The sequence below is a fragment of the Dunckerocampus dactyliophorus genome, chromosome 9 (genome assembly GCF_027744805.1).
Source record: "Dunckerocampus dactyliophorus isolate RoL2022-P2 chromosome 9, RoL_Ddac_1.1, whole genome shotgun sequence".
NCBI classification, from domain to species: domain Eukaryota; kingdom Metazoa; phylum Chordata; class Actinopteri; order Syngnathiformes; family Syngnathidae; genus Dunckerocampus; species Dunckerocampus dactyliophorus.
This window is the reverse complement of record NC_072827.1, coordinates 8322304-8343366: the sequence shown is the minus strand read 5'-3', so window position 1 is coordinate 8343366 and position 21063 is coordinate 8322304. Positions and strand designations below refer to the sequence as shown.

General features: G+C 39.6%; 1 protein-coding gene across 7 annotated transcripts in view; it reads left to right on the top strand.

The window, feature by feature from the left end:
- LOC129188143 (obg-like ATPase 1) overlaps positions 1 to 21063 on the top strand; it is a 104312-nt gene that overhangs the window by 41060 nt on the left and 42189 nt on the right. For 5 of the 7 annotated variants that reach the window (XR_008572530.1, XR_008572534.1, XR_008572532.1 and 2 more), the window contains 4 exons: positions 6049 to 6118; positions 6226 to 6300; positions 6395 to 6490; positions 9787 to 10135. Coding sequence is in view for 1 of the 7 variants with exons in the window: in XM_054788259.1 (XP_054644234.1) it covers positions 6438 to 6490 (53 nt within the window). In the remaining 6 variants the exon portion in view is untranslated. The remainder of the gene's footprint in view (positions 1 to 6048; positions 6119 to 6225; positions 6301 to 6394; positions 6491 to 9786; positions 10136 to 21063) is intronic. The other 2 variants (XR_008572531.1, XM_054788259.1) reach the window with 2 other exon arrangements.

Below are 21063 nucleotides of genomic sequence, written 5' to 3'. Positions count from 1 at the left end.
TTCAAGTTTTTGTGTTATTTTTCTTGGTAATAGAAACTGTCTTAAGGGCTTGACAGGTGTCACTGCGTTTGTGAAACTGGCTTGTATGCAGCAAGGAACTGCAGGACAAAATTGAGGGTATTTATGAGTGGGAGGGGGGCAGAAAACGGTGCAACGTGGGACCAAAAATGCGTGAAAATGCATCGGCACTGTTAATATTCTAACTGTGAACGAGCAACTTGAGCTGTGATTGGACTGTAAATGTCCCATGATGCCTTTAAAAAGGGGGATGTGGCATTTCACTCAGAGCCGTGTGGCCTATTTCAAGCCCCCGCCACTCTGAGGCTCGGACCACTCATTACACTAACGAGAGGGGCTATTTCACCTGCTTCACAGCCCCCCCTGCACCTCCCCACACCCCTGTAGCCCCACTAACAGGAGCCATTCAGCCCAGGCAGGTGGCCGCTTTGCACACATAATTGCTGACAATTTTTGGCAATGAATAAAAATGATCTACATTACTCGTCAAAGGTTGTGCGAGGCAAGTCAAATCTATGGAAGACCTCTTTAGACGGCAAAGAAAGAATGGCGCCTATCAAAGGCTGCGCCAGGCTTTTAAGATGCCGTGTGATTGTCTCCCGGCCGGCTGTGTGGGCCTCGCTCAGCTGCCGCCAGTCACATATTTGCATGTTTATGTCGCCATCCACGCTGATAAATGCACGTCCACGCCTCGGCTTCTTCAAATGCACAACACAAAAAAAGCAACAGTTTATACAAAGAATTCCTCGCATTTCCTCGCAACACTGAGCACCCTTTCAAACAACATTGGATTGACATTACTTGAAATACAAAAGATCACACGAAAAACAAAGTAAGTGAATTTTTGCCATTGCAAATTTGTTCCAGAAATAAACATTACATTTATTTGCTCTTATATACAACAATATACATTTTATAGAGAATAATTATACTTTTACATGCAAAAAAACAATGCAAAATAATTACTGTACAATGAATATGGATTATTTAATTAATAATTTCCCCATCCATGCGTTTCAGACACCCAAAAATATGAACAAAAAAATACATTTTTGTTTTAATTATGGTTTTACAGGCCGAGTTTGCATGTTCTCCCCGTGTGTGCGTGGGTTTTCTCCGGGCACTCCGGCTTCCTCCCACATTCCCAAAAACATGCAGGTGAGGTTAATTGGCGACTCTAAATTGTCCATAGGTATGAATGTGAGTGTGAATGGTTGTTTGTCTATATGTGCCCTGCCATTGGCTGTCGACCAGTCCAGGGTGTACCCCGCCTGTCGCCCGAAGTCAGCTGGGATAGGCTCCAGCATGCCCCCGCGACCCTAATGAGGATGAAGCGGCATAGAAAATGGATGGATGGATATTATATTATTGTGTGAATGCTGAGAAGCATTCAGAATTCTACACCATGTTTCATCTATTTTTTCCTCTACTTCCGCCTCAAAAATTCCGTAACTCTGTGACATTTGTCTCCACTGAAAATGAACGGACAATTTCAATGTCGCACCCTATTGGTGGAAATTCACTGAATAATTAACGTTACTGGTAACGGTAACTGGCTGGTCTCCCAGCCAGATGGTTGCTGGTTGCTGAATGGATTTAAACACATTTCTAACATATTTCAGCGTTCATTCTTCAGCTTTCAAACACAATTGCTGCTGAAATGGTTTCATCTAGTTATACACTGCATGGCATGCAACATGATGTACATACAGAGTATTTCTTGCAAAATAACCTGCCACGGGGCCAAAGAAAGCTGCGAGTGCCAGCAATTTGTTGAAGAAGGTGAGAAACACTACCGGATTCCAGAAAATGCATTGCAAAGTATGATGATGGAGTCCTTCTCCCCTCCTCCTTTGCCGCTCCTCGCCGTCTTCGCCAACAAGAAATGTTAATTTATCCATTTCAGTTATCATTTCTAATGACTTGCATTGTTTTCTGCATGCAAAACTATAATTATTCTCTATAAAATTGATTTTTTGTTTATATTTTTGGGTGTCTGGAATGGATGAACTGGATTTGCATGATTTCCTATATACAGTAGGTCCTATGGACCTATGGACAATTGGACAATTTAGAGTTGTCAATTAACCTCACCTGCATGTTTTTGGGAATGTGGGAGGAGAAAACCCACGCGCACACGGGGAGAACATGCAAACTCCACACAGGAATGCCCAGGGGAGAATCGAACCCAGGTCTTCCCGATCTCCAGGCTGTTCCTGTATTGGCCAACGTGGTAACCACTAGACCACCGTGCGGCCACAATAATATAACAATAATATAATAATACTATAATACTATCATGCACTCTATTTTTTTATGTGCATCCTGCTGCTAAAATGTTATGTTGAGTCAATACCAGAAATAATCAAACTATAGAGAGCTCATTTAGTGAATAGGGGGGCAATTTGTTATAAAAAAAAAACAAAAAACACTGAGCGCATTGCTCACACATTTGTAAAAAATAAGTAAATAACGTTAGTGAGTCTGTGGGCACGCAACCCAAAGGCGGTCCATATTTACACGTTGTTAACAAGATTTGATGACAATGCTGCCGTTGTGTTTCCCGGATCAATTTTTCATTGCTTTTTGTCCACATGAGTCGTCTTGCAAACAACAACAACAATAATGGAATTCAGAGCCCACCAGCGGCGCTTGCTGGTGGCAGGCGTAAGTGTTTGACCCCTGCGGGACGCGTGCGCCTTTTATTAGCACCTGCCTGCACGGCGGCCGCAAGCTGATGAGGGGAAACCTGGAGCGGGTTCAGGCCGTGTCAGCGGCCGTTTGCTGTTTCCATTTCACAGATGATTAATCTCTCTGTGAAGACTTGGGCCGGGCGGGCCGAGTGTGTGCGCCTCTTCCTGCGCCCTCTCCCGCTGGCTGCACTCTGGCCGCCCGACTAAAAGGCCTTTAGAATTCCTGCGGAGAGAGATGTGCCCACAGTCAATGCAGCTGCCTGGGAGGGCGAAGGAGGGGGGGTCAGCGTTTGGAGCGTCTTTCTGCCATTGTGTAATTGAGGCTCTGGCAAGGTTTTTCTTCAGTTCTTTCAAAAGGCAGTGTGATTGTGGAGTGCGCTAAGGGTTTGGGGAGGGAAAAAAGGAGGCAGGGGGAGTGTTTCAGGGGGTGGGGGAGTTTTTGTATGAAGAGGCAGGTCAAGTTGACAGGAACAATAGGAACGTGTTCTGCTAATGTCCGTAGGGCTGGATCAACAATACTAGGCTCCATTTCTTTATTACAACTTTTATATCTACCTCCCTCCCATTTCCCCACCCTCTCCGCTTCCACATCCCGCCAAGAACCGATATCATTATCGCTTTTTCTGCCGATAATGATATCGGCGCGTGAGTGATGGCGTCCTCCACGCCGAGCTCAGTATGTCCGCGGTGTGGAATTATTTCCAAGTTTTGGCCTTTGGAGTGGAAATACGTGTAAGCGAGGGTCTTAATAAGATGGCCACTGACGTTGTGCCAGCTCATCACGACATGGGTGACCATATCTTGATTACCAAAAACCTATGTGGAAAGAAAATTGCAATTATGGGCCTGCAGCCCATCCTATTATTCCTCACACTTCCTATTTATTATTATATCTTTTTCTCCCACAACTAATTCCAGACATTGGATCATTGGATAGGTCTTCATGGGGAGAAGAGTCCGATTTAATATTTGGTAACATTCTGTGTAACAATGGTGACGTAATTGAACAAAGTTGAAAACCGACACTTTATTAGGAACCCACCCTTCAGGCTCTTCCGTGCATATAGCATGCTAGCCACGAATACAGTGCTGACCCAGAGGTAAGCAACAGGCCCATTCAAGATTTGCGCTGCTAATTTATTCGTATATCTTATTGTGCCGCAACCAATGCGGGACAAACCGTGCAAACAACCCACACGCATGTTAAATCACTGGAAAGGTCTTGATTGTAGGTATTGTACTATTCATAGTGTGTAACATTGCCAAACAAAGTTGAAAACAGCCACTTGATTAGGAAACCCCAAAACATCTTATGTCATTGGATAGGCCTCGATGGGGAGAAGAGTCCTATTTATATTTGGTAACATTCTGTGTAACCACGGTGACGTAATTCAACAAAGTTGAAAACGGCCACTTTATTAGGAACCCACCCTTCAGGCTATTCCGTGCATACAGCATGCAAGACTACAACGCCGGGCCAGAGGTAAGCAACAGGCAGGCCCATTCAAAGTTTCCGCTGAATTTTTTTTCAGTATTACAAAATACTGTATAACCTGACATGAATTCCAAAGGAAGAACGCGAGAATGATTCCAAAAGCAGAACGACACAGGAACCTGAGGTCAAATGAGGTCAAATGTTTTGGAACATGACCGATATGCTCCGGAAAAGTGGCGAGGACTTGGGAATTTGAACCGCCACTGTGCACGACGTCCCCAAATTTACGAGACTTCAACTCGAATTAATCTCATGCATATGGTCGCCTTTTTCTTCGCCGTTTTGGCAACACCGATTCCAAAAGCCACCCACACGGCAGCCTCCCAGGGGTGACGTCACATACAGCAGAATGCCCTAATTTAACGGCCCAATACAAAAAAATGAAAACCATGACATTTTCATCAATTTGATAACAAAAAAACCCCCCAGGACGGCCAGGAGAGGACGTGAAAACAGGACATGTCCTGGGAAAACAGGATGTATGGTCAAATGAATCTATAAAATGTTATTTATTTGTTTCCTCTACGCTCGCAGGCCCAGGAACTTGCCGTAGATGCGATGCAGACTGTTTTTTTTTTAAAGTCTAGCTCCTCTTCACTGTCAAACATTGCATTACTAAGAGCTGCATTACAACGTCTGGTCTCTGTGTTTTTTGGCTATGTTAGTTTGAAAGTCCGAAAGAAGCGTAGGTAGAATTGGTAGATGAGCTGTAGATGCGGCCAGGAAGGGGTAGCAGGTGCCGCTGGGGTCATCTTTGCTTTTGTACGGTAGGTTCTTCATCCTCAGATGATAAACCTGACTCCGAGCTGCTTTTTGCTGGTGCTGACTTTGCTGGAGCAGCAGCTTTTGCTACAGGAGTGGCTTGTTTTTGAATCTGGGGTAGCAGGTTTAACGACAAAAGGATGGCATTCATGAAACTCGGGAGGCACTTTTGATTAGCACGCGGCTTCGTCTCACCGTCACAGCACACAGCCGTCAAAGGCCCAAAGTCAAAACAATAAACTCCCGGCCTTCACAATAAAAAGACTGCGTGTTACATCCTGTCAGACGACATCTAACAAAATAAGGGTCTGAGAGCAATAGCTTCAATTGGCAGTGAAAGCGCTAGTTATACGATTGGTCATGACTTTTTAAATGACTTGTTGGAACATTCACGGAGCCTACCCCAGCTGACTTCGGGAGAGAGGCGGGGTACACCCGAGACTGGTCACCATCCAATCACAGGGCACACATAGACAAACAACCATTCCCACCTATGGACAATTTACAGTCTCCGATTTGAACCCGGATCTCCTGCCTGCGAGGCCAACATGCTAACCACTAGGTCACCGTGCGGTCTTGACTGTGGTCTGGAGTACTGCAACAATTTGTTTGGCACACGTCGCTGCTCAACATTTCCTCCAAGAAGAGCGGTTGCATGAATAAATGAATAATTAGTTTCACAAGTATTCAGCTTGGCGAGGTTCAGCAAAGTGCCTGAGGAAGGATCCGTAATTTACACCTAACCAACCAACTTCCAATTAGTTCCCTGCTCTTTCCAATTTGGTCTCCCCCTGGTTTCTTTTGCTTAAACAGTCTCCCGGGGAATGTTGATGTTGAAAACTGTGACTGTAGGGCGAGACAACCCAGAGGGAATTTTGTCATTTTGTCAGGATTTAGGAAGGGGGTCTCCTCGGTGTTATCAAAGACTCCCCACTCCTTCAATGTGAGCGCCGTCATTGTTCATTGTTTGGCATTGGGATGCTTTACACTTAGGAAATAATTACCCCAGACCCTGCTGGCTTTATATTCTTTTTCATCTCCTTAATGGCTTCTACCTCATTCTCTTTTAACCCCAAACAGGAAGCAATGTGCAAAATCAAAAGCTGAAAAAAAACACGTACGCTCCCATAATGAAAGAGACGATAAAGAGGTGAGCTGTCCATGTGATTAGCTGGTGATTAGTCCAGCTAGTATTTATGCTTTACATTACCTGCCTGCAAACTTTGGATTCTTATGACTTGCCTTGTGTTTTCTTAGATCAAAGTACTTGTACAAAGTACTTACCCCATGAACCTCTCAGAGCGAGACTATATTCGGAAAAAAGAACAAATGGTAAGTAGAATAATAATAATAAAAATGACAGAAAAATGTTTTTTGAATGGGCCTGCCTGTTGCTGATCTCTGGCCCGGCGTTGCATCCTCGCAGGTTGCTAGCATGTCACACAATTACATCGCCACGGTTCCACGGAATGTTACTACATATAAATAGCGCTGTTCCTCCTATCAAGACCTACAACAAATGGTAAGTACTTTGGTAAAATAGTAATGATAACTACAAAAAATGTTGAATGGGCCTGCCTGTTGCTTACCGCTGGCCCGGCATCGTATCCTTTCAAGTTGCTAGCATGTATGCACGGTGTGGTCGGAAGAGCAGGTTCCAAATAAAGTGTCCGTTTCCAAATTTGGTCATCAGTTACATCGCCATGGGCACATGGAATGTTACCAACCATAAATAGGGCTCATCCTGATATAATATGTGTTGGAGTTCTTTGCACGGTATAGACTGAAGCGTGGGTTCCTACTTAAGGGGCCGTTTCAGATTTGTACGTCACTGACATTGCCGTGGTTACATGGAATGCTACCAAATATAAAGAGGGCTCGTCACCCCCCATTGAGACCTATCCAAGAAAAGGAACAAATTGTAAGTACATAGGTCAAATAACAATGATAACTAGAAAAATCTCAGCGGAAATGTGCCTGTTGATTATCTCTGGCCCTGCGATGTAGCCTTGCAGGTGACACAAAATGTTAGATAGTATAAGCAGCATGATACCTACGATCGAGACCTTTCCGATGGTATAACATTTGTTGGAGTTCAGTGCACGGTATGGACCGAAATGTGGCTTCCCACTTAAGGGTCCGTTTTCAAATTTGTTCGTCACTGACATCGGCATGGTTACACGGATTGCTACTAAATATAAAGAGGGCTCTCACCCCCCATTGAGACCTATCCGGGAAAAAGAACAAGTGGTAAGTACTTTTAGCAGTTTTGTAAAAAAAAAAAGGAAAAAAAAGGCTTCGCTACACATGTTAAAATAAAGATCAGCTAATTATGTGTCAGTCAGCTGCAGACATGGGAGCTGTTAGTTTTATCAGTTTGTTTATCTTCAGTGAATGGCCCAACCTAGCATGTTGCTAATATGTAATGTTAGCACTTTAGCTCACATAGCTATGCTAGTGTTGCTAACATTTGTGTCCTCCTGTCCCACTACTTTTAGCGTTATGTTGTTGTTTGTGATATATCGTATCCGTAGTGCAGAATTATGTTGCAAACAAACTTGGAAGCTGTAACTTCCTTAGCGTGAGCAGTTTTATGCTAAATTAACCTCAGTAGGATGACTTGCTGAAGTCATTCAGTCAGTTTCAGTGTATACAGAAGTTGTATTTAAATGACATTTTTTTCTATTCATTATATTAGCACACAGGCCAAACTGTCTTTGTTATGTGCGGGGATTTCCTCGCTAAGGAGTAAAGCCTGTAAAGCACGCCACTGATGTTCCAATTCTGAGCAACATGTGACAACAAACCCAAATATGTGCAGCGAAGCCATCTTCAATATAATAGTTCCTCCGAGAGTTTTTTTCCTCCCCTTGTGATTTACTGAGCGTCTCCAGATGTTATTAATGGCTTGCTTCGCTTTGAACATACTTAAAGTTGCTGTTTTGATATTGAAGGCTCTTTGATATTGTATGGAATTGAGAAAAAGCTGTTGGGAAATGGGAACCATATGCGAGACGAAGTGCTTAATGAAGTTCTGCAGGCCGCTTCGGGTTTTTATTGTTGTATTTGTGCATCAGCAACAATAACACACACACAAACACACGCACACACACACACACGTAGAGCTACTACATTGAAACGGATGCATTACTACCTCCATGCACGTGCTTTTGTTAGTAGAACTCCAAATATTGCGGACAGATTTCAGTGAAATTTGGTGTGTAGCAGCAAGAGGCTCGGGCATGAACTGATTAACTTTTGAGCAAGCTCTGGAATCAGAATTCTGGTGCTTATCCAATTTATAATGGTTCTGTCTTGGTGGTCTTTCCTCCGTTTTTGTATTTATGTTAGTTGGTTATGAGCAAAAAAGATTCCAGCAAAATGTGGCGTGCATCTTTGGTATGACCATGACTGGAAATGATTATCTTTTAATTATAATCTGGATCCAAAGTAGGGATTTCTGGCTTTGGTGTAGGTATGTTCATGGATAATGGATGCCAGCGAGTGTGGCCAAAGTGCGGCCCCGGGGGCCATTTGTGGCCCTTGGCACATTCTAAAAATATAATTTCAGAAAAGCCACAAAAAAAGCAAAAATGGAAAAATCAGCAGTAATTTTATAAGAATAAAGTCAAAATATTAAGAGAAAATAGTTGTAATCAACCAAGAAAAAGTTGTAATTTTGCGGGAATAATCTAGTGGTAAAATAACGTCATTTTAGCAGCAGAAAGTTGAAATATTAAAGAAAAAAGACGTCCTTTTAAAAGTTCTAATGTTATGAGAACCAAACAAAACAACAAATGAAGCTGTCATTTTTGGAAAATTAAGTGGCAGAAAAAACTTCTAATGTTACGAGAATAAAGTCTAAATATAATGGGATTGAATTACAAGAAAAAAATTTACAAGAAGCAAGTTGAAATAGTTGGACAAACAACAGTAGATATGAAAAAACAGCTGTCATTTTCAGAGAATAAAGTCCAAATATTAAAATAACAAAAGTCGTATTCTAACGAGAGAAAAGGTCACAATTTTACTAGCAGAAACTTTTTTTAAATTATGCCATTTTTGTAGTATGGACTTGAAATATTAAATAAAAAAAACATAATTTTTTAAAAGTCGTAATGAGATGAGAAACAAAATTAGGATAGGGAAAAAGGTATAATGTTACGAGAATAAAGTCAAAATATTATGGGAATTAAGTCATAATTATGAGAGCAAAACTTACAAGAAGAAATCTGAAATACAAGAAATATTTTAAAAAATACAATATAGTAAAATAGAAATGGAAAAAACTATATTTTATAAGACAAGTAATTTTACAAGAATAAAGTCAAAATATAAAGAGAAAAAAGTAGTATTCCAACATATCAAGGCGCAGTTTTACTTACATTTTACTTTAATTCTAATATTATGAGAAAAATACTATCATTTTAGTAGCATAGAGTTGAAACATTTAAGAAAAAAACATAATAAAAAAAAGTTGTAATATTATAAGACAGAAAAAACAAAGTAACAAAATAAACAAAAAACTTTGGGAAAAAGTTATAATATTATGGGAATAAAGTCAAAATAGATAGATAGATAGATAGATAGATAGATAGATAGATAGATAGATAGATAGATAGATAGATAGATAGATAGATAGATAGATAGATAGATAGATAGATAGATAGATAGATAGATAGATAGATAGATAGATAGATCACTCCCCCTCTGTTGTATTGAAAAGCTGCATGGTGTGGGGGGGAGAATGATCTGCTCAGTCTATCGGTGGAGCAGGGCAGTGATAGTAATCTGCCACTGAAATTCCTCTGCTGTCAGGAGATGATGCTGTGTATTGGATGATGCTGGTTATTGTCCACGATGGAAAGGAGTCTCCTCAGTGTCCTTTGGTCCGCCACAGATGTCAGGCTGTCCAGGTCAGTGCCAATGACAGTCTGCTTTTCTTACCAGTTTGTCCAGGCGAGTTACGTCCTTCTTCTTGAGGCTGCTCTCCCAGCTGCATATCGGAGGGCACTAGCTACCACGGTCTGGTAGAAGACTGGTCACAGCTTCTTGCGTATGTTGAAGGACTCCAGCCTTCAGAGGAAGTACAGACAGCCCTGCCCTTTCCTGCACAGAGCATCTATGTTGGCAGTCCAGTCCAGGTCATCATCAGATCCACTGCCAGGTATTTGTAGGTGTGACCCACCTCAACACGGTCACCTTTAATGAGCACAGGTTCTGGGTGTGTCCTGTTTCTCCTAAAGTCCACCACCATTTCCCTGGTCTTGGTGGTGTTGAGGTGCAGGTGGTTTGCGTAGTTTTCTGTACTCCTCCTCCTGTCCGTTCCTGATACATCCCCTTATAATATTATGAGAAGACCATTTACAAATATTATTTCAAAAAGAAAGTTGAAAGTAAAAAAAAAAAGAAAAGAAAAACAGCAGCAAAAATGAGAAAAGCAGAGCTCAACTATATCACAGATATACTTTATATAACTTGCTTTACAAAATACCAGAGTGTGTGTATGTGGCCCTCAGTGGGAAAAGTCTGCCTTAAGTGCCAATATGACACTTTGTCAGCCTGCGAGCTACTTTTATAATGACCAAGTCTCCTAGATCTACTTCTTTAATATAAATATAGAAAACACATATATTTACTGTCTTATATAAATATGAGTATTTATGTACGTTGTCCATGTATACTGGGGTGCACGCGCTTTTTCAGCATGCAAGTTATAAGTCGACATGATCTTTTACAATAAAACATACAGAATAACATATATATAAAATCTAAACGGTAAACTTTTGAACTACTTTGCGAAATACCAATGATGACGATTTCACATTTGCAGTTTCAAAGTTGACAGGTCATCAAAGTAGTTTACATCATTCCCAAATAATTCACAATTCAATTCAGTATGGAAATAAAGATAATTACACATAATTCCTCAATCGTTGTGTACACGAGTAAGTCATATGTCAAAATAGCTGCGTGACGTTCATGAGACGCATGTGTTACGTCCGGTTAGCATTTGCTATCAAACACTCCCGATATACAAGAAATGAAAATGATTACGCAAAAGACAATGCGGCCGAAGTGAAGGCAACATATTAAAAAGCTTTCAGCAATGGGCACATTTTCCAATTCATCGTGAAATAATAGTTTGAGAAAGGGAAGAGTAAAAAAACATGCATTTCTACAGTGGAGTTCAAGACGCCAAGCAAAGCCCGCAAACGGTTTCTACATAGTTAGTTGGATTATGGATTATGAATAAATTACTTTATCCATAATCGGAAGATGAAAGTTGCATCTCTGTGTGTAGTTTGAGACGTCTGGTCACCATTGCTGCAGGGGCGCAAGAGCGAATCAGGAGAGGAGCTTAGTGCCAGCGGAATGTTGTCATATGACATCTACAAAGTGACGTTTATGCGATCGACCCAAACTACCTTCGTGATTGACCGGCAGCTCACCATCGACGTAGTGGGCACCCCTGCTTTACAAGATGACATCATTCATCCTCACACAACATTTGACTTGATTTGAATGGATTGATTTATTTGACATGGTGGAGGAGACGGTAGAGGCTCTAGAGCAGGGGTGTCCAAAGTGCGGCCCTTTGGCCATTTGCATCCCGCAGCTGTGATTTTATCGGCCCGCAGCACATTCTAAAAATGTAATTTAACAAGGAAATTTAAAAACAAAAAAAACAACAGCAGGAGCAAAAATGGGAAAATCTAAAATCTAAATATTAAGAGAAGAGTTGCAATCGAGCAAGGAAAAAAAGCCACAATTTCACAAGAATAAAATAATAGTATGAGGAAAAATGTCAATTTAGTAGCCTGAAGTTGAAATATTAAACAAAAAAGTTTTTTTAAAAGTAAAAAAACAATTAATAAAGATATCATTTTTGGAAACTTTGGGGAAAATGTATAAAATGGGAATACATTGAAAATATTAGGAGAAGAAAATATATAAGAAGAAAGTTGAAATGTTTGAAAAATTATACAAAAAAACAGCGCAAATTTTTTCAAATGTTAAGAGAAAAAATTGTTTTGTAATGAGAAAAAGTTGCAATTTTATGAGAATAAACTGTTAATATGAGGAAAAATCTCATTTTAGTAACAATGTTGAAATAAAGAAAAAAATACACGTTTTTTTTAAAGATAAAAAATATTATGGGAATAAAGTTATAATTACGAGAGGAAAATTTACAAGAGGAAAGCTGAAATGAAATAGTTGGAAAATAATAAAAAAAAACAACAGAAAAAATGGAAAAAAACAGCTGTAATTTTTCGGGAATAAAGTCAAAATATTAAGAAAAAAAAGTCCTAATCGAATGAAGAACAAAAGTCACAATTTTACAAGAATAATCTTGTATTATTATGGAAAAAAACCATCATTTTTCGTAGCATTTCACCTATATTACAAAATGGTGAAATGCAGTTTTTCTTGAGCTACATATAGCTTCTTAGCATGTCTCTATGTGTTGGTTTGCAAAATATCAAAGTGGCCCTTGCATCCTTTCATTTTTCAGGATATGGCCCTCACTGGAAAAAGTTTGGACACCCCTGTTCTAGAGTTTTAGAGTTTTGATCCAAAACAACACAAAGGAAAGCAATCAATGCCCGATCAAAGCTAAGTAAAACCAGTAAAGAAAGCTGTGTGCAGAGGTGCCGCTTTAATTACGGTGGTATGTCATGCTGATGGCCCTCATGACTGTGCAAATGAGAGCAGCCTCCAGCTCGTCTTCACATTTGCAGACGTTAAAGACTTGGGTGGCGTGCGACTAACGCAATGATATCAGGACGCGTCACTGCGCTTCCAGAGATGATTTCATTTTTGTCTTGTGTCGACTTGTCCAACGACGGGGATGGCAAAGCCCACAAATGTCTGAAGCGTACTCTCTTAGTAGCTTTGATGGGTAGCGGTGGCGCAGGAGGTCGTCCGGTTCCAACCCTGCTTCCTCCATCCCAGCCACACTTCACTTTGTGATTGGAACTTCTCGGCTCCACTCAATCACATTTTTTCAAAAATATATGAATGAATAAATCATGCTGTTTTCTGATTGGATATTATTATTATTAGTCTAAAAATATGCATATTTAAGCAAATTTTATGTATTTTTTTGCCTAAATGAATCATTTTCATGCATAAAAATGGCTAAATGAAGTAAAATAAAACTATAAGGCATTCATGTTACCGAAATGTTGGGTGAGACACACAAGCACCAGACTTGATGGCCAGAACAACAGGCTTTTATTGCAGGTTTCAATGATCTCACAATAGGCTACTGTTAAGCTAAAACTCAACTCTGAACCCCTGACGCCACTTCCTGTCTGCCCTACCGGAACACATAAGCGTGAGTCTTATTTGTGTCTTACATGTCTTATTTTCTCTTATTATGTTTACTACATTGTATAATAGTAGTGTAAAGGTGGCTGTAGGGGTGTTGTCATGTCTAGAGGGCTCTAATAATGTTAAAAAGCATATTTAGAAGGTTGTAAACAAGTTTTCGATGCTCTAGCTACCAAAATATTCCATTTATAAATAAGGAATCCTACTTTGCCGATCTTTACATATCACGGTTGGGTCTGGAACCAATTCACCACCATAAACAAGGAATTATTGTAAATGTTAAGCAATATTCGGTGATCAGATGTAGTTTACCACCACCAGTGACTGTGGAAATCCCTGCTTGTCGTGAGGGGTATGCTCCGGGTGCACCAGCAAATAATGAACATTTAAGAGTAATAATATGCCCATAAAAATGTCTATTTTTGTAAAACCCTCCTGCTAGCTTGACAATGAAGTTCTCCTCCGATTTTGGATCAACATTTTGCGTTAAAAGTGACTGTTGTAATTACTACACTGGATTCAGCTCCAGAGCCGTCCCCATCTCTCTTCAATTGCCGTTGTTCATTCACAACACAACCCAGGTTTCATCCCTAACGAAATGCCTCACACACTTATTAAGCACATTTAAAGTATAAAATGTATCGCTGCTCCCCACAAATCAATAACAATGGAAGATAATGCTTGAACAGACAAGATCAGAGTCACGGTGCAGCCTTTAGCCTGGTCAATAGGTTAGCGCGACAGGCACACAACTGTGGTGCATTCAAGGACTGACCGTCGACAGGAAAAAACTTTATTTGTGAAGCATGAATACATGTATGTTGTACATTTTACCTCCTATCACCTATTGAATTAAATAAGTTATTACCGACTTGGGGTGAATGAGATATTTTCTGCGGGGAAAATTTGTTATTTTCGGAGAAAAAAATAAGAGTCAACCTTTTGTGAACCGAAATTTGCTGAATCGCAAACATGTAGGGATCCGCTGTGTAGTGTAGAAAAACAGCTGTTGCTAGCTGTAACCGTAATAACAGTCGTCGCTTGCTAATAGCAGTTAATTGGCTCCAGCAATAAATTAATTTCCACGATATAGAATCCAATGTTAATAAATGCAATACTTTTATAGTTAGAGCATAGAAAACCTGTTTAGGACTTTCAAAATACAGTTTTTAAAATTTTTAGGGCCCTGTAGACATGAAATAACACCCCATAGTCACTTTTGCATTCCTATTATTCATTGTTTATACAACATTGCGCAACACTTATCAAGACGTCAAGACGGCCGCTAGCTAGCAAGCTAGGGAGCCGACAAGCAAGCAAGCTAGCGAGCCAACCAGTTAGCATCAAATTTATTTCTTCTAAACTAAAAGGAAAAGTGCACTTTTTGGGAATTTTGCCATCGTCCACAATCCTTATGTGAGACACGAACACAGGTGTTTCTCTTTTCTGTGTGTTCGAAAGATATAAAAACAGCTAAAAAGAGCAAGCTAAAAATGCACATATTGAGGCGCAACTATTCTGCTTCCAATAACTGTCAACAACGCTCCATTTTCATAATGTGACCTGCATATTAACCAAGCTACAGCTTATTATTATTATTTTTATTATAATGTTATTATTGTTAACATGGCTATGCCCAATAACTACTTTACTGGCATAGTGACACCTCGCCACACCGGCGAGCTACTAGCCGACTAGCAACAAGCTTCACCACGCACTCGATCACAACGCCCCAGGCTATTACCGAAAGGTAACGCTACATATTGGAGCTGCCGCTACTGCTGCTGTGTTTTTGTTTTTGAGCTTGGACAAGTTAACGCTAGGTGTAGCATTCCTTTCTATGTTGCTATGTGAAATCAATGCACCCAGGAAGGAAGTTTGCTCATGCTTAAAATGACCAAAATGCAGCAAAATATTGTAAGCGTTACATTTTCATGAGTGTACCTGTTACTGCATGCTCACAGCATGGATATAAAACCATAAAACCTTGTTGGAGGTTTTTTAATAGCGGGCTTTCTAGGTGGAATAGGTGTGTCCCATTACGTGCATTAATTGGCCGCCTCTTTTTAGCTGTTTTTATATCTTTAGAACGCACAGAAGCGACAAAAGCCATGTGTTTTTGTCTCACATAAGGATTGTGGATGATGGGCAAAATTCCAAAAACAGTGCAGTTTTCCTTTAAGAAGGCAAAAAACGTACCACTTCCACACGGGATGGGAGGACAACTTTTTTTCATGACTTCATGCAGTTTTAAGGTAATGTAAGGTGATGTCTCATATTTTTGTGTCATTGCTGCCACACCTAGTGACCAGAATACAACATATCACTTGTATTTCAATATGTTTGGACTAATAATAGACCATAGTCTACCATAAAACAGCCATCATTTATTCATTAATTCATTTCTGAAAAGCCGCAGAGTGATAATCGAACCGCCATATTGAGAGGGACGACTGTAACCCTTGTGTTGCGGACTGTAGTTGTGCTTTTCTACTGTGATTCTTTGTTAAAATGTTCCTGACACGAAATCCTGGCACCAAAGTATGACTACCATTCGGAGGGAGGAGGAAGAAAGCTCGTAAATCAAATGATTCATGACATGTGGAACAGCTAGCATGAGTAGGAAGAGGCTTTTTGTTTTTTTTCATGTAGCGTGAGTGTGTGTGTGTGTGTGTGCGTGTGCGTGTGTGTTTTCAAGTGTGGAGATGTAATAAATCAGAGTTTTAAACAGGCAAACAGTAGTGCTGGAGAGCTCCCCGAGGCACCACCATGAACAATGTTGACATCAAAGTGTTGATGTTTGACAAGTGATGAGTCACTTCCCTTGTCCAGAGAGGAGCTCACACCTGTATGGAGATGATTACAGGTAGATCTGACTGGCCCTAATTGTACAATAAACGCTTGCTCTCAGCCTTAATGGCAGCCAGTCTGCAGCCGAGACGCCAGACTGCCATTTGCCTGTCGCCGTGCTGCAGTGTTTTGTTTTTTTTTTCCACCAGCGCAGTTGAGATGATGATACGGTTAAGGACTATTCAAAGCAAACAGCTAGACAAATTGCAATCTCAGCTGTAATGTTTGGAGGAAAAAAGGTGAAACGCAGAATGAGGCGAATAAGCCAATTTTAGCTCTGTCTCAAAGGAACACTTTCGCAGATTCCATTCATTGCACTTTAGGAAATGGTGGATATTTTCTCTGCTTTTCTTCAATGCACTTGCTGGCTCTGGGTTAATTGTATACATGTGAACTAACCGTGCCACCCAATGCTTCGGAGTTAATATATGCATAAGCAAAAGTATTGATGTATGCATGACAAGGAAGTAAGGAAGTAAGAATGTAAGAACGGGTGTCCAAAGTGCAGCTTGGGGCCATTTGTGGCCCGTGACTTTTTTTTTTTTTTTTTTTTATTGTTGACCTACGGCACATTCTTGAAAGATCATTTAACAAGAAAACTGAAAAATAAATAAATCAACAATAAAGTTGTAATATTTAGGTTGTGGAAAAAGTTCTAATTGTACAAGAATGAAGTCAAAATATGAAGGGAATAAAATCGTAATATTACAAGAACAACATTCTCGAAAAGAAAGTTTAAATACGACAGCACAAATGGAAAAACAATCTGCAGTAATTTTACAAGGATGAAGTCAAAATATGAAGGGAATAAAATCATAATATTACAAGAACAACATTCTCGAAAAGAAAGTTTAAATACGACAGCACAAATGGAAGTAATTTTACAAGGATGAAGTCAAAAAAGTTGTAATCTAATGAGAAAAAGTCATGATTTCACCAGAATAACATCATAATATTATGAAGAAAACTAACATCATTGTAGTAGCATAAGGATTTAAATATAAATTTTTTTTTTAAAGATGTTATATTATGAAAAACCAACAAAACAAAATAAAGTTGTTTTGGGGGAAATTAGGTTGGGGAAAAATGTTCTAATATTATGGGAATAAAGTCATAATATAACGAAAAGAAAATTTACAAGAAGGTTAAAACGCTTGGAAAATAAAAAGTAGAAATGGAAAATACAGCTGTAATTTCATGAAATTAAAGTAAAAATATTAAGAGAAAACAGTTGTATTCTAATGAGAAAAAAGTTGCAATTTTATGACAATAATCTCATATTATGAGGAAAAATAATAATCATCATTTTAATAGCCTGAAGTTGAAATATTAAAGAAGAAAAATATTTTTAAAAGGTGTTAACAAAAATATAAACGCAACGCTTTTGTTTTTGCTTCCATTTTTTATGAGGTTAACTCAAAGATCTAAAACTTTTTCCACGTACACAATATCATTTCTCTTAAATATTTGGTTGTTTGTCTATATGTGCTCTGCGATTGGCTGGCGACCAGTCTGAGGTGTACCCCGCCTGTCGCCCATAGTGAACTGGGATCAGCTCCAGCATACCCATAGAAAATGGATGGATGGATGGATTGTTGACAAATCTGTCTAAATCTGTGATAGTGAGCACTTCTCTCACAGGTGTGCCATATCAAGATGCTGATTAGACACCAGGATTAGTGCACAGGTGTGCCTTAGACTGCCCACAGTAAAAGGCCACTCTGAAATGTGCAGTTTTGTTTTATTGGGGGGGTGGTGCGGGGGCCTGGGGACAGTATCTGGTGTGACCACCATTTGCCTCATGCAGTGCAACACATCTCCTTGGCATAGAGTTGATCAGGTTGTGGATTGTGACCTGTGGAATGTTGGTCAACTCCTCTTCAATGGCTGAGCGAAGTTGCTGGATATTGGCGAGAACTGGTACACGCTGTCGTATACGCCGATCCAAAGCATCCCAAACACGCTCGATGGGTGACATGTCCGGTGAGTATGCTGGCCATGCAAGAAATGGGACGTTTTCAGCTTCCAGGAATTGTGTACAGATCCTTGCAACATGTGGCCGTGCATTATCCATGCATGGATATACTGCCAAATTCTCTGACACGCCTTTGGACGGCTTATGGTAGAGAAATGAACATTCAATACACGAGCAACAGCTCTGGTTGACATTCCTGCTATCAGCATGCTAATTGCACGCGCCCTCAAATCTTGCGACATCTGTGGCATTGTGCTGTGTGATAAAACCGCACATTTCAGAGTGGCCTTTTATTGTGGGCAGTCTAAGGCACACCTGTGCACTAATCCTGGTGTCTAATCAGCATCTTGATATGGCACACCTGTGAGGTGGGATGGATTATCTCAGCAAAGGAGAAGTGCTCACTATCACAGATTTAGACAGATTTGTCAACAATATATGAGATTAATGGTGATATTGTGGATGTGGAAGACGTTTTAGATCTTTGAGTTCATCTCATAAAAAATGGGAGCAAAAACAAAAGCGTTGTGTTTATATTTTTGAGTGTATATATATATATATATATATATATTTTTTTTTTTTCTTGGTTGATATTATTCTTGTAAAATTAGGACGTTTTGTTGTTAAATTAGAATTTTTTTCTCTTAAAAAAAAAATTGATGATGTTTATTTCACCTTTTTTTTTTTTTTTGCTGTTTGATTTTAACAATAAAAAAACAGCCACGGGCTGCACTTTGGACACCACCGGAGTACGTCGAAAAAGTTTAACATTTTTGAGTAGAGCTCACGACAGATGTGAGTAAAAACAAAAGTGTTACGTTTGTATTTTTGTCAAGTGTATTTGGGAAAAGCTGTTAAGACGTGTCTCTGTTGTGGATGTGTGACTCGTGAACAATCCTCAGTTAACTACCGAAGCTGGAGAAATGACCCATTTTCAAAAGAGATCACCCCGTTTGGAGTCGAGAAGCCACATAGCACGCTGCCCTTGTTTAGAAAAGAATACACACTATTAGCTTCAGAAAAGCATCATTAATGGTAAGATCAGACGAGGAGCAAGGCCGCCTTTTATCGTCAGGTTCTCTGCTGGAGTCGGTACATCATTTACCGGGGAGAGGGGCACATGGCTCCAATCCTATACGGTGCATGTGCATGAGAACGTGTCCATGTGCACGTTTGAAGTCTGTCTCAGAGGCGACTCCATGCTCATTTGGGTGCTGGCGTAATTGCAGTGTGGAGATCAAAGGCGTGCTGGTCCAGTGATGTTCCAGAGGAGACTTTTAGCACACAGCCCTCTCCTCCGTGCAACAGGGGCCCGCCTGCTGCTCCCTACAACCCCCCTTACCCTCCGGCCCTGCACTGCCCCCTGCGCATCCCTGCTCGTAAAAAATGATTAAGGCACCATTTGTCATGTGTTTATCACTGAGAGGCATTGCGTGATAGGGAATGGCATCTACAAGAGTCTATCGAGAGCCTTTCTCCTCGTTCCTGCACACTTTTGCTCTAAAATGCTCTCAACCTGCATGGTACACACATTTTCCAATACGTCAAACCAAGCAAATGTACTCTATTTGTTTTCGAAAATCGGCTATTTCATCTTTTCAATACACATAATTAGAATGGAATACAGAAAAATTGTGGGGGAGCTCCTCCACAGCGGTGCACATTTATACTATATAAAAAACAGACCTGGTGGGGTTAGCTCATTAAAATTACTTTTGAATGCTAAAAAAAAAAAAAAGAATAAATGTATTTAAACGTTTAATAAGGCATTTTATTCAGGAAATGAGAATGAACATGATCTGAACTACATGCATACCAAATAAAAAGTTTTTGTATGATTCACCCGCTCCACAAATTTTCACATTTTTGGTTAAAAGAAATCATTAAATTTAATTTCATTTTTTACCCAAAATAGGCCGTTTTTTCCACAGAAAACACATCTCACCAAGTCGATAATCATTTATAAATACAGTCAAAGCTGGGTTTTCAAACACCCCGGATTTTGTATGATTCAGAATTTCCTCAAATTTGCCAAATTTTGGTCAAAAAATTATTTTTTTTCTCCTGAAAATAGGCAGTTTTTTTTCCACAAAAAAACACACCTTATCAACTCGATAATAAATTATAAGTACAGTCAAACCTGTTTGCAAAGCCCAAGTTTTTGTATGATTCAGCATCCCCACAAATTTGTGAATTTGTTTAATTTTTTTACCCCCAAAATTGGCAGTTTTTTTCCTGCAGAAAACACATCTCATCGACTCGGTAATACATTAAAAACCCAGCCAAACCTGTTTGTCAAATGCCCTAGTTTTTGTATGATTCAGCATTCGCACAAATTTGCACATTTTTGGTCAAAAAATAATAATAAAAAAAATTCCCAAAAAAAGGCAGTTTTTGTTCCACAGAAAACACATCTCATCAAGTCGATAATAAATTATAAATACAGTCAAACCTGTTTGCATATGCCCAAGTTTTTGTATGATTCAGAATTCCTACAAATTTGAAGATTTTTTGGTAAAAAAAAAAAATTTAAAAATAAAAATAAAAAAATTCCAGTAAATGGGCTTTTTTTCTGCAGAGCACATCTCATAAAGTCAGCAATACATTATAAGTATGCCCCGGTTTTTGCATGATTTAGCATTCTCACAAATTTGTGGCGTTTTGGTAAAAAAATAATAAATTTTTACTTTTATTTTTTTTAAATAGGCATTTTTTTCCCCACAGCAAACACATCTCATCAAGTCGATAATAAATTATTAATACGGTCAAACCTGTTATGTATGCCCCGGTTTTTGTATGATTCAGCATTCCCACAAATGTACAGTATAAACAAATTTGTAAAAATAGAAAGTTTAACTTTTCCCCCCCGAAAATAACCATTTTTTTCTGCAGAAAACACATCTCATCAAGTCAGTGACACATTATAAATCCAG